The sequence below is a fragment of the Amaranthus tricolor genome, chromosome 4 (genome assembly GCF_026212465.1).
Source record: "Amaranthus tricolor cultivar Red isolate AtriRed21 chromosome 4, ASM2621246v1, whole genome shotgun sequence".
Lineage (NCBI taxonomy): Eukaryota > Viridiplantae > Streptophyta > Magnoliopsida > Caryophyllales > Amaranthaceae > Amaranthus > Amaranthus tricolor.
Window position 1 is genome coordinate 25,135,206 of NC_080050.1, and position 13,413 is coordinate 25,148,618.

General features: G+C 32.4%; 1 protein-coding gene across 5 annotated transcripts; it reads left to right on the forward strand.

Moving 5' to 3' along the window:
- The first annotated feature begins 857 nt into the window (after positions 1-857).
- On the forward strand, positions 858-7,316 carry LOC130809674 (uncharacterized). Of its 5 annotated transcripts, none has more exons than XM_057675430.1 (8): positions 858-977; positions 2,925-3,243; positions 3,345-3,436; positions 3,527-3,569; positions 3,712-3,768; positions 3,879-3,933; positions 5,861-5,949; positions 6,924-7,316. In XM_057675430.1, the coding sequence occupies exons 2-8, from the start codon at positions 3,097-3,099 to the stop codon at positions 7,044-7,046; spliced, it is 606 nt and encodes a 201-aa protein (XP_057531413.1). In that variant the 5' UTR covers positions 858-977; positions 2,925-3,096; the 3' UTR covers positions 7,047-7,316. The 5 variants fall into 5 exon arrangements, with proteins under 5 accessions (XP_057531413.1, XP_057531417.1, XP_057531414.1 ...); XM_057675434.1 differs by having other exon boundaries at positions 877-962; XM_057675431.1 differs by having other exon boundaries at positions 879-1,253.
- The last annotated feature ends 6,097 nt before the right edge of the window (positions 7,317-13,413 follow it).

A 13,413-nucleotide genomic window follows, 5' to 3' on the forward strand; every position in this document is an offset into this window, starting at 1 on the left:
CTCGATTAGTTTAATATATTAATTATTAAATAATAGTTATATTATTTTTGTAAGTTGCTTTACGTTACTCAACTTAGTTTAATACTCCTATTAGTACTCTAGTCTACTCATCTACATTCCATAGACCTAAGAAGTGCAGAACATGGATTGATTTTCGGTTCATGATCATAGAGTGTGACTAAGTTTTATCAAGCTCAACCTACTACTCACCCTCCTTTTTATCCGCACTTAGAATCCAACAACTTGGTTACAATGCTTATACTTTGTAAAAGTGGCTATAACTTTTTTTTCTTCCTTACCACTTGTTATAATTTTCACGGCCTATTTGTTTTTTATTATTGATTCAACTTATTTATAGTTAATGTAATTTATAAACCACTAATTTTTTTACACTTAAAAAAAATATATGCCAATAATTTTATTTTTTCTCTATAAATAGGCACACATAATTGGATACTTTAACAATTTTTTTTAATAATTATGAAAATTTCAAGAGAGAATATATGGTGGGTATAAAAGTTTGGTGATTGTTAAAGTAATATTCTTTTGTTTATATATTTATGAAAGAAAAATCAAAAAGTTGGTATAAAGAATTGTAGTCTTCGGTCACCAATTACTAGTACACCAAATCAATCCGAACAAAATAGCAAAAGGTCTCTTCTTCCAATGGCTATTTCACAAATAATTTGTTAAATAATTTTAGCTTATTTTAATTACAGTGTTTGATGATCAAATAATTTAATACTATAATATAATAAAATAAATAATTAAAATAACTTATTATCATAAATAAACTATTTTTAAATAATATATTTATAACAAGTTTATAATAACTTGTAAAATCAATCAATAAAATTAGAAAATCAAATAAATGGTTATAACTTCATTAAGTCATTTTTCCCATCGATGTAGAATGTCAGCAAGCATACATAGCTTCTCAAATCTCACTTCTCAAGAGCTAGGTGTGAAAAAGAACGGTATTATTGTATTAATAAATTCTATTTATTTTAATTTAATAGCTGAATTTCAAAATTCTATCACCCCTTAACCCAATTTCTGAATTCTCAATAATCATCCCATCTTCAAGATTCCATCTTTATACTTAAACCCTTCTTCCCCCTCAAATTTGAATAATTTTTCTTCCCTTTTGACACTCTAGTCTTCACTCTTTTTAGTTCAGTTCAGGTCATTGTTTCTCTGGGTAATGGCTTATAGCTAACGGGTATCTTCCTTTTTATGTCATATCTTTGTTGGTTAGTTCCCTTTTACTCCTATTTTGCTTTACTTTTCCCCTTTAAATCTACTAAATCCCCAAAAGAAACCCTTCATTTTTATGGGTCAATGTTGTTTTGGGTTTGTGCTCTTAAAGGGTGAAAGAAATAGCTTGTTATGTACTCCATTTCCTTAATTTGCTTGCTTTAGCTTAACTGGATTATTTGACTTAATTATTTTATGTGTCATGTGGATGTGACTTGATTTTGTCTGTGCGCGGGCACGGGCGCATTTATTTGCCTTTTATTTATTTATTCATTTTTAGAAATCGTCATCTTCCCTGTGTATCTGCTCATAGACTGATGAGAACAATGAGTTTTTCAGTAATTAAACAGATAAATTTTTCATATTTGAAGACCACTTTAGTTCTTTTTGCGATTTCTGGCAATTTCCTGATTCGAGAAACCCTTCCTTTTTTTCTGAGTTTTTCTAAAAAAACCTCTAAATTCCTGAGATAGTTCATAGTTCTTGAAGAGTGGTTCTAAATTTCTTGTAAAAATTTGTAATTTACTTATATAGTGTGTTATATAAGCCTAAAATGCCATGGTAAGATTCACTAGGGAATGGAGATTTGTGGATCAGGTATAATTTTGCTTGACAACCATTATCAGCTTAAACTATTAAATGGGTGTACTAATGTTCAAATTTAAAAGAATATTTGACTTGGTATCTGCTGGTTTGACTTTTGCCAAACCCTCCTCGTTGATAGGATCAGTAAAGAATACTAATGGGGTTTGGATCCAAATTAGGTCTAAGAATCTTGGGTTTAATTGTTTAATGCTTATAAGGTGTTTGATAGATGCCCTTGTACCATTATCTTAATCCTGTGGAAAAAAACTTATGTGGCCCTTCCTAATTAAATATATTTTTGAATAAATGGGAGATTTTGTGGAGTTGGAATTGGAAGTCCTGTTACTTAAGTTGGTTGAGTTTCGTTCCTGAATTTACACTTTGTTTGTGTATCATAAGGGAAGGGAAGGGAAGGGAAGGGGAGGGAATAATGGGAAAGTCTCCCTTGTTTGTTTAATAGGTAAAGGAATCACAAGGAAGAGAAATAACATTTTCCTTCCAAAGCTTTCAACATTTGGTGAGATTTGGTTATCAACAAAATTAAGGGACTCAATCTTTGTTTCCAAATCCCTCACTTTCAAAATTGGTATCTCATCATCATCATATCAAGTGTATTCCGCTCATAGAAACTCCGGGGAGTGAAGGAAGACGGCAACCCATACCCATAAAGGAGGATGCACCAAAGAGTCTCTCGATTAGAATTCCCTCAATGCGGCCAAAATTGGTATCTAAACAGGAGAAATATATCCCTCCAGGCTCCGATCCCCTCAATCCAAACAAAGTTTTACTGTCTTTATTCAAATTATGTGTGAGTTTGGTGACTAATGTGTTTATGTAGTGGACAAATTAGTATGTTCTGTTGTTTCACAACCTCATCCTCTTTAGACATGTAGGAAGTATTAGTTTATTTCAAACTTTGGTATGGACCTTCATATATTACTAGTAATAAGTTGAGGTCGATTGGGAGTTGGACAATCTTTAAGTGAAAACAATTTTGTCTTGTGAGTTCTTAAGTGTTTCTTATACATTATGTTTTTTGGATTAGCTTTTGTTAATGTAAATATGATTTACCTAAAATGCAGGGTTCCATGAGACGATAGATTGACAAGGAGCGAGAGTAATGCATTCAGATACACTTTAACCCGGATATAATCTCTTGTAATTTGTAGGTCAGTGTAAGCAGGATTATTGTGATTGCTTGTATACGGCGTATAAATTTGTGTAGCTAGATAATTTTGCATTTTAAGGTTAATTATGGGAGATGAAGGGCTTGCAAATGGCGAGGGCCACTTCATTGAAAGTAAAATTAGTGGAGCTCGGGACAAGCAGTCTAGTGCTGAGTTTAGACCAGGAAATATGACATGGATCAAGCTTCGAGGTGGTTCATGGTGGCCCGCACAGGTTCAAATGTTTGTCTATGATTTTTTGTAATGCTAAACTAGAAAAGACAAAATCGATATAATTGTTAGTCTATGAACTCATTTTGCCTTATTTTGAAGTAGATTGTGGATGAGAATGCAGTATGTGATGATTTTAAACCGTCCAAGAGAAAGAGGGGTGAAGTTCTTGTGCGCCTATATGGAACTTATGATTAGTCTGTGAATCTTTTCTTTCTTTATTTGAGTTTTCTGTTATGCGTTTCTTGAACGGCCAATAATTGAACGTATAATTGAATTATTTGCAGCTCATACATGAACCCTGAGAGCAGTCTCTTGGAGTTTAATAATGTGAGTTTTTGCCTTTAATCATGTTTGTTAACTAATGGTTTCTATGAAAGTGTTCAAACTTGAATGTTCAAACCAACTGTTATTGTTTCGAAGTTCTAATATCCGTTTTCCTTTCTTTGATTATTGTGATTCTAAATTTTAGGTTCTCAAGCAAAATAAGTGTACTCAAAGGGAGATTTTTATGAAGGCGTTGGAGCAGGTTGTTTTGTTTTCCTTTTTAAAGTTTGTTACTTGGGCGTGCTCAGGTGATGTTGATTAAGTATTATGTTTTGCCTTAATCGGAATTTAAATGTTTGGATGTGATCATAGAAACTCTCTAAATTGCAATCTGGGAGAAGAAACGCACGAGGAGCCAAATCCAAAGGTCAGCTGACAGTTTCTTATGATCTAGATTCCAGCACCCCTTAATTGCAATCCTCTTTTATGCTTTTTTTTCGTTCTTTTTTACTGCTTCATGCAATGGTTGATGTTTGTGATTTGCTTTGGTTGGTCTTAGGTGCCATTATGTTCACTTGTTTGAGTCATATAATGCGTATTTATTTTAGAAAGACACTAAGTTTTATAATTTGATGTCTATTAACTTGAAAATAAATTTTTTTTTTTATTTATTCTTTTAAAATTTTTTTAGGGTTTTTATTCTAGTAATGTTATGAATCATGATATATATCTTCTGAATGGCTTTGCTTAAGGGTTTGTGCTTGGACATTTTGCACACCCTTGAGGATTGAGACTATCCAAGGGTATGCTATGTAATAATCATTTGGTTATGTAGTCGGCTTCTTCCAAAAGATGTCTCCTTTTTATTTTCAATTATTTTGTTACAGGTTAGTGTTTGTCTTTTTCACCTAAGTCGAATTAATGGAGGTCTAGATCGCTATGGGTGAGTGCACTCTACTCGGTTTAATTAAGCTTTTTTGGTTTCTCTTTCATCTGTAGTCCTTGTATCTAGATACTCCTGAGTCCGGATTGGAACAGATTGGAATGAATATAGTTGAGTTTTAAGTTTGTTTTTTCACAATTTAATTTAAATATAGGTTCCTTGCATATGCTAGCCAACCCCTATCTTTTAGGATTAAAACTTTGGCATTGTTGTTGTTTCCTTTGCACTTGCTATGCTATTGCTAATTGGGTGAATAATTGAGTGCTTATTTTTAAGAGGCGCGAGGCGCAAAAGACCTTTTTTCCAACACACAAGGAGTAAGACAAAGTTTAGGACTTTTTGTATGCGAGGCGCACAATTTCGCCAAAAAGCTCCAACATCAATTTTAGATCATATTTAATACTTTAAAGTTAAAATAACATGAAATTTATATTATAATAATGTATAAGTAAGCTTAACACTACTTTAGAACATATTGTCATACGATAACTTGATAAGTCAATAACATAGTCTTGATCTTGAGTTAACAAAAGAAATAAAAACTAAAACAAAGACAAAGATAAAGAAAGCAAACAATGGTTCTTGATACTTGAAATGTTTTGTGACACACTTAAACAAACAATTCAAATCTAAATCAGAATCATACATTGACCGAGGAAGATGGCGATACTTTATGGTTATTTTTGCTTATCAGTTTGTCAACCCATATTTTTGCTTTAGGGCAAGAAAGGGGGTGTATTTTTGCTTTCCATTCAATAAACAACTAAGAATTGAGGTTTATCTATGTAATAGTAGGCAAAGACATGTCATTTATCAAAATCACATCTGGCATACACAAAGCACGAGGCGTTTAAGTGGCCGCCTCTTAGCGCCTTACGCCTAGGCGCACTTTTCAAAACAAGGCTGACTGTCCCTTTTTAAAAGGTCAGCCTTATTTCTAAACACTCTTATAACTGATCGTTTGCCACAAGAAAAAAAAATTCGAAGATAACATCCTCCATATTATTTACTTCTATAGTTCTACCTTATACGAACTTTTTTTGCTGTAAAATAGAGTTTCGAAGGTGCAAAGTTTGCTAGGGGTAGGAGGGGAGGAAACTTTTCTAGGGTTTTAGGACCCATAGATGCTTTAAAGGCTGCTTGGTATAGAAGTTGAACTATTCAATGTAGAAAAAGCATTCAGCACAGCGTATCACCTGAATATCAGAAATGCTTGATTGCTTGGAAGTGTGTTATTATGTGAAACAAAAGGGTTTGAAATTTGAATTCGTTAATTGAATGATTTTTTTTTGTTAGTCATATCCACCATAGATTTGAAATACGCTCATCTTATAAGGCTTTAGTCTGCTTAGGTAGCAGTAGAATTTTGTGTCATGTGTGAAAGACGTTAATGTATGCCAAATAAATGCAGCAAATGGCAATTTAGACAACGAGAAAACATCGCTTTCTAAAAGAGTAATTGAAGAACAAGATGCATCGAAGAAGAAAAGCAAGCTCGATGTGAGTACATTTTATCTTCTTCATGGACATTTAATCGTGTAGGGATAAAGTTGATAACTATTTGTGATTATATGAAGTAAATTACAGTCTCTTGTGATATGTTGAACAAGCTTAAGTTTTGGATTTATTTACACTGACAACTATAGCAAAAACAAAACACAAGAAAAGTTATGCTAAGTAAACTTCAACCTCTATCTATTACTCTTGTAATAATACTAGTAGTACAAATCAAAAAATCTGCATGGGCCGAACTAAAATGCTTGGTCACAAGAGTGGACGATAATAATCGGTTGCGGGCCCCTGCCAACCCCCCATGTGGCCATTACTCACTTGTTATGTTCCAATAACTAAGGATTTTACTTTAATTTTATGATGACAACCGACTTTTTCTTTTTTGGATACTTCAAATTCTTTAATACCATGTTTGAGAATGGTGATTTCATTTGGAAATTTGAAATTGGCTCAAATTTATTGTTTGGCTAATAAAAAATTTTCAAATTTCACACTATTATTTTTAAAGTACTTAAAGTTGAGAATTTGAGAATGACTACCCAAATCTTGTCATTCTCAAATTCATCATTTATGATTTCATAATTGAAATTTATAATTTGAAATGAAATACTTGTTCTTAAACACTACATAAAATCTTTTGCATCTGAATTTCATGAACTCATTTGTATGCTGAAGTAGAGGAAACTACATGTACGAGGTAGATAAATTTAATTTTTTGAATTTTTGGTAAAAAAATATGATGGATTATGTAACTGTAGTGCTCTTCTTAGACCTATGTTGAATGGAGCCCTTGAAACCGTTTATTATTCGAATATATCCGTCAATTACTGAAGATTTAGGTAGCAGTAGAAACCAAGATTTTCCGCAAAGTCAAAAGTCCATAAACTTAATATGATAACTCATCTTATTTCTAAATTGTGTGGTGTTTTTCCACTTAAATGGTGTAAATTTTGATGTTTCAGGACGAAACTCCTCAAAAACCGCAAGCAAGTGCTAGGAGATTGAAAGTAATGCAGGATCTTGGCTTAACTGCTCCTTCCGGGTCACCATTTCTCAAAAATGGAGTTCTATCTTTGTCGCCCTAAGCAAGGTTTTACATTTTAGGTACATTATTTAGAACCAAAACCCTTAACTTTTGTAAGGCTCCTAAAGATTGTCGGGTTTAGTGTCTGATTCTTGTAGATCTCGTGTCCTATCCCATGCTACTTTTGGAACTATATTGCATCTCTTGTACTTGTTCCGATCACATTGAAGATGAGAACAGAATTGGACGAGTAATTGAATGAACACCGCGAGCTCATTATTGGTTGTAAATTGTGACTTGTGATTCTATGAGTTCTTCCTTTTCATGTTAATTGCTTGGTGTTAGTTGCATTATATGGTAGTATCATTACTATATAGACCAGTTTTAGACGGATTCTTACAAATATAAGTTGAATGGGGCCATAGAAATACCCGCGGATACATGTGTACGTGTTGTTTTGTGAAGTCGTATGTGCACGTGGGCGAGGGATGAAGTTTTGAAGCTTACGTCCCAAGTAAGTATGCTACTACAGGAAATGTTCTAAACCTGCATAGACACGGCCACACATCGAGCATGTTTGCTTGTTTTTGTATTTCATTAGGATTAAGTTTGTTATTTTTTTATTTTTTTTATTAACGATATAAGTTGAGGGAAGAGAAAGACTATGTGAGTATTAAATTTAGGTTCTTTACTTACAATAAATAAGCTAATAAGTGTCAATTTTACATATTTTTAAGAGTAAATTGTAAATTAGATTTTATGTTATTCTTACAGTAAATAAGGCCGGCTAGAAATAAGCTAACAAGTGAGAAACTTACCTATTTGTATTATATTATTTGGACACTTTTCATAGTTTATAACATCAAATAAATAAACAAATTTATCATTATTATCATATCTAGTGTATCCTGTTCATAAAAACTATAATCAGGGTTTGGAGAGGGTAGTAAGATGATAATTCATACCTATAAAGGAAAACCGATCAAAAAGTCTCTCGATTCAAAAAAGATCAATAGATTAATCATCAGAGTAAGCCTCAATAGTCAAAAACATGTAAAAAAATAAAATACACATAAATAAATAAAAAATAACTAAGTAAAAACGAATAAACAACTTATTAAAAAATTACCAAAAATTTTAAATTTGAACTTTTGTTCACGACATGAGTATTATAGACGCAATATTAAAATTTTTTAAAAAATTTGTTCACGACATGTTTACTAAGAAATTTATCATCTTTCAAATCAATTATTCATATTAAAATTTAAAATGTTATATATATTTTTGCATTAAGATGTAACATATCAATAACTTATAAGAGTACAATAATATTTAATATCTACGTGATAATTTTTAATTATGCTAAGAAAAAATTATCAAAATAGTTAAATTACTATATATATAAAAGTTAAAAAATTACGTGTATTTACACTAATTAACATATAAATATATAAAGTATCAATAACATAATGTTTTAAGAATTTATTAATGCATGAATTAGATTGAGAATTAGAAATCTTTTGAGTACGTGTACCAAATTTAATCACATTCTGATATGATTTTAGAGAATGAATGGAAAGAATTGTTTTCATATCTAAGGCAGCAAAATGTTATCATTTTTGAAAAGCCATTAAAGATAATGTAGAAAATATAAAATATTTTATAAATATAAAATATTTTATAAATATAAAATATTTTTATAAATATAAAATGATGACAAGTCAATAACAATATATAGCCAAATATTATACGATTAGGTTTAAATTTTCATGTCTATACATTTACCATAACAGTCTGTTTGGTAATCAATATTAAATGGTGAGAATAGTAGTGAAAAGTTAATGTAATTTTGGTAGCAATTTCTCAACAAATTTAATAGCCATGCTTATTTTCCTTTAACAATCTTATTTTTCACAAAATTCATTGCAATGCATTACCATTTAAGCATGTGGTATTTTATGGTAATGGAAAATTGTGAACAAAAAATCTTTTCTATGATCAAACTTACATTACAATGGGAATGACATGATACATATCATGAAAATTTACACGTCAAATCACTCCCATTATCACAAAAATAGTACTGTTAACTAAACGGAAAATTTACCTAGTTTTGAACAAATTTTAAAATTTAAACTTTCCCTTTATCACAAGAAAGAAATAGAAAAATTACTTAGAATAATCCAACTTTTTGGGAAATTTCACATGGTAGCATTCAGTTTTTATGAAATGCTAATGGTAGCACTTTTGTAAGATTTTTCTACATGGTAGCATCCAGTTTATGCACTATCTAACTGTCATAGCATTTTGCATTAAGTTTTTGTTAATTTCCGTTTAATTCATCATTTTTTAAGATTTTTCCACATGATAGCATCTAGTTTTTTCTCTCAAATGTTTGATTCACCATTTTAACGTTTAATTCACCGCTTAATTTATCAACGCCCTTAAATGTTGTAACAATTAAGTAGATATGTATTAGTGCTTAGAATGCAACTTTTGAACTTATAAAATGCACCTTTTGAGCTTATAAAATGCGCCTTTTGAATTATTTATTAGTGTTTGTAATGCACCTTATGAATTTTATAATGCTAATAATTTGAATGAAAATAAAATTGTTACATAAAAGACGGGAGGAGATTCGGGTGTTACATAAAAGAAAAGGAAAAGAATTTGGATAAATGTTAAATATTAACTTTAAGAAGGTGAGCGGGAATTTCGGTAGGATCTCTTCTAAAAATCGAATATTTGGTAGAGCAATTAGCACAATAAAAACATTAAATTAATCTAAGGCATCATTGCCTTTAAAATCTCACACCACAGTGGAGTGATTCGTCGCCGGCTTCTCAAATCAACATGCCAAGCATGGATCGTGGTTCCAGTGTCGAAACTTGCGTTTTAAAATGACTTAACTCTTTAAACCATACAGAGTTATAAACTACGCAGCGGAAATACAAATATACAAGGGAGGACACAAGGTCTCATAACAAAACATATACAACCAAAGTTTACAAAAGATAACAAGAGCTACAAAATCGAAAGATAACGGTATGACACAGGTTATGCTTCGCCCTCATCACTCTCCCCCAATGTAATGCAAGAGAAGCTCCAATACCTGCTACGCCTGTCTATGATCCTCCTGCTGCTCGACATTAGACCAAAGACCAATGTGTCATAGCAGGACAATCATAGAAGGTCATCAACAATCAAACATAAACACAAACACGTACACGTCAGTAACTAGCATCAAATATAATAAGGCCAACTACTAGATAACATTATGTTATACAACAACATAAGATGATTTCATAAGACGCAAGCACAGATAGTAACCGTTTATCGTCCACTTATACTTCTTGATCTCATTACGTCCTTTCTAACCCAAACCATGTGTTTTTGGGTAGAATGCAGGTCTTCACGCTCCTCTTTTCAAAACATAAGCTCTTCCAAAACACGCATAGTATCAACTCAACCAAGGCATTAACAGAATACATAACACATGACCTTATAGAGCTTGTCTATCTTAAGGTAAGTGTGATCATAGTTTGTAATACCCTTGAGGTAACTTAACTTAGGCACACTTCTTACTAGCATAAACTATTCTATCAATGAGTAGATATTCTATCAATGAGTAAACGTTTTATCAATGTGTAAGCATTCCATCAAAGAATGAACCTTCTATCATTAAATAACTTTCGATCGACGAATAAACTTTCTATCACTGAATAACTTTCTATTAGTGGATCTCTTCTCTACTTCCTGGCATAGTGACACGGCTTATCGGCCATCCGGCACCCATGGCAAAGTATGAGCTCATGCCCCCTCCAGCTGACCCTCACAGGTCCTACCTTCAAGAAAAACTAACACACTGGGGTACTAAACCAATGAAGAGACTACCATATTGGGGTTTGCAATGCCCGCATGGTAACGCCTCGGTCAAGGGGCAGTATCGGCCATTCGGCGCCCAATGACAAAAGCAGCATGCTCATACCCCCTTACGGTGATCCCGTCGGATCTCATCTAGGGGACTACTAAATCAACCGGAAATAATCCAGTTGAGTCACGCCAGCTAATCATAATCTAATACTTTATCAGATGGGAATAACTCCCACTTTCGACTATTAATGAGCGCCCTGGGATAGCAACACGCCAAAAACCACTGAGCCACACAACAAAATATGAAATTCACTTATAAAGGAGTCATTCTAACTCTAAGTAAGGCATAATCCAATTCTTAAATAAATAAGGGGGTGGTCCCCGCCTCCTACTAACACTCTCATTCTCTATAACTATTCTAAGCGCAAGGATTTCATAGTTGATAGCTTTTTGTATAAAGTGTATTCACTAGTACCTCATAGTTTACAATGTATATTATCACAACAAACAATAAACAATGATCTCTTGAAGGAAAATTGTATATAAGGGTTAATTACTGTGTGTACATATTTGTAAGCGTCATTGCACGACCAAAAGTTACAAAATTCGCCCAACTAAGGTTCTATTTTCCTCTTATGAACTGGAAACCTATACAAGTTAGGAATAAAACTAATAAATCCCCTTAACTACTTTGTCATACCAACTAAATACCAAAGTAACCACTATCACCTATTCAATATGAGTTTTTCGATTACTCTAGCACGTACACAACTCATTCAATACAAGTCAAAATCATTAACTCAACACAACATAAGTCTTTTCACCAATTTAAAAGTAAAAGCATATGTGAATCATTCCTTTTCATCAACTAATTTTGAGTATATCGGTTCGCGTTCCCCATAAATAACTAATCACAACTAAGCCTTATAATTTTAATATAACAAATATACAACAATAAGGCAAATTTTAGAGTTATCGAATCGCGATATCATTTGTTACATTCTCCAAAGTTAGAAAGAATTATAATTAAAACACGACAAGTAACTTTAGCAACCATCGACGATAAGTTGACATTATGCTCTTGGCTTACTAAAATTATGCATTATGACTTCAATAACAACCAAATAAGAGTACTTGTAATTCGCAACAATCAAACTACACAATTAGCAACTATTATTCCCAATTTAACAACTAAAATCATAACTATAGTCAAGTTTAATCCAAATCATTACTAATTATCACATCAATAATTAACCAAGTCTTAAAACAACTCATGTTATTCAATTAATCATAACACCACCAAAGTAGCATACAACGCACACACTACTAGTAATCTCATTTCTAAATCAAACCCTAATTGTTTCATGCTAAAGGATAACACCATTTCTATTACCCATGATAAGATTAAGCCAAATTAATACGCAATCAACACACAACCCATAATTTCTAATAACAGTTCAAACCCTAAATCATAAATATGTTCAATTCATCAATCAAACTCTTACCCACAAAAAGATTCAATGAAAATAATACAAAAATCAATACTAAACTCATAAACTTGATAACAATTTCAATTAAAGACAAGAGAAAATCAATTAGGGAAGAGGATATGGCTTACTTAGGTGAACAAGAGAAAAGGGGGGAAGAGAGGAGTGGTAAGTGTAGTGGTGGATGGAGTCACAGCTCAGGGCTGCTGCTGTCATAACCGCTAGTTGCTGGCCGCAGGGAGTGAAGCGGTTGCTGGTGGTGGAAGGGTGGACGGTTGTTCACTGTGGTGTACTTGCCAGTTGAAAAAAAAAACGCAACGCAGTTGCTGTGGTGAGGGTCGAGATCCAAGGCCAGGAATTAGGGAATCTTGCAGGAGGTGCCGTGCAACTTACCGACAATCACAAGGGGCGGCACAAAAGCCAGCCCTGGCGACATAGGAAAGGGAGAAGGGAAGGAAGGAGGGAAAGAAATAAGGAAGAAGGAAAGGGGAGAGGAGGCGTGTGAATTGAGCGAGGGAGGGAGTAACACCCACTTAAGACCCTAACTCATCCTATTTATTTTATTTATTTGTTTATTTATTTATTTATTTATTTGATCTAGATTCATTTTCTTGCGAGGCTCAACTAAGAGACTCACCTTTGTGTACTCACACATATTAATAAAATAATAATTTTGATTCGAACCTCTTTATTTTAGTGATCGTAATTGTATTTTTAATATAATTATATGTTAATATTTAAATTCGTATGTGAAAGGAATTTATTAAGACTAATTCAAAATAACTTAATATATTTATAAATTTTCCAAAAGTGATAATAATAATAATATTAATTAATTAATGACGTCATAAAAATGACGGGGTGTTACAATCTAGTTTATGCACTATCTAACTGTCATAGCATTTTGCGTTAAGTTTTTGTTAATTTCCGTTTAATTCATCATTTTGTAAGATTTTTCCACATAATAGCATCCAGTTTTTGCTCTCAAATGTTTGATTCACCATTTTAACGTTTAATTCACCGCTTAATTTATCAACACCCTTAAATGTTGTAGCAATTAAGTAGATA

Coding starts and splice junctions, on each gene's coding strand:
- LOC130809674 (XM_057675430.1), top strand. CDS start 3,097: ATGGGAGATGAAGGGCTTGCAAATGGCGAGGGCCACTTCATTGAAAGT. Junction 3,437..3,526: donor CTATATGGAACTTATGATTA/GTCTGTGAATCT, acceptor AATTATTTGCAG/CTCATACATGAACCCTGAGA. Junction 3,934..5,860: donor ACGAGGAGCCAAATCCAAAG/GTCAGCTGACAG, acceptor AAATAAATGCAG/CAAATGGCAATTTAGACAAC.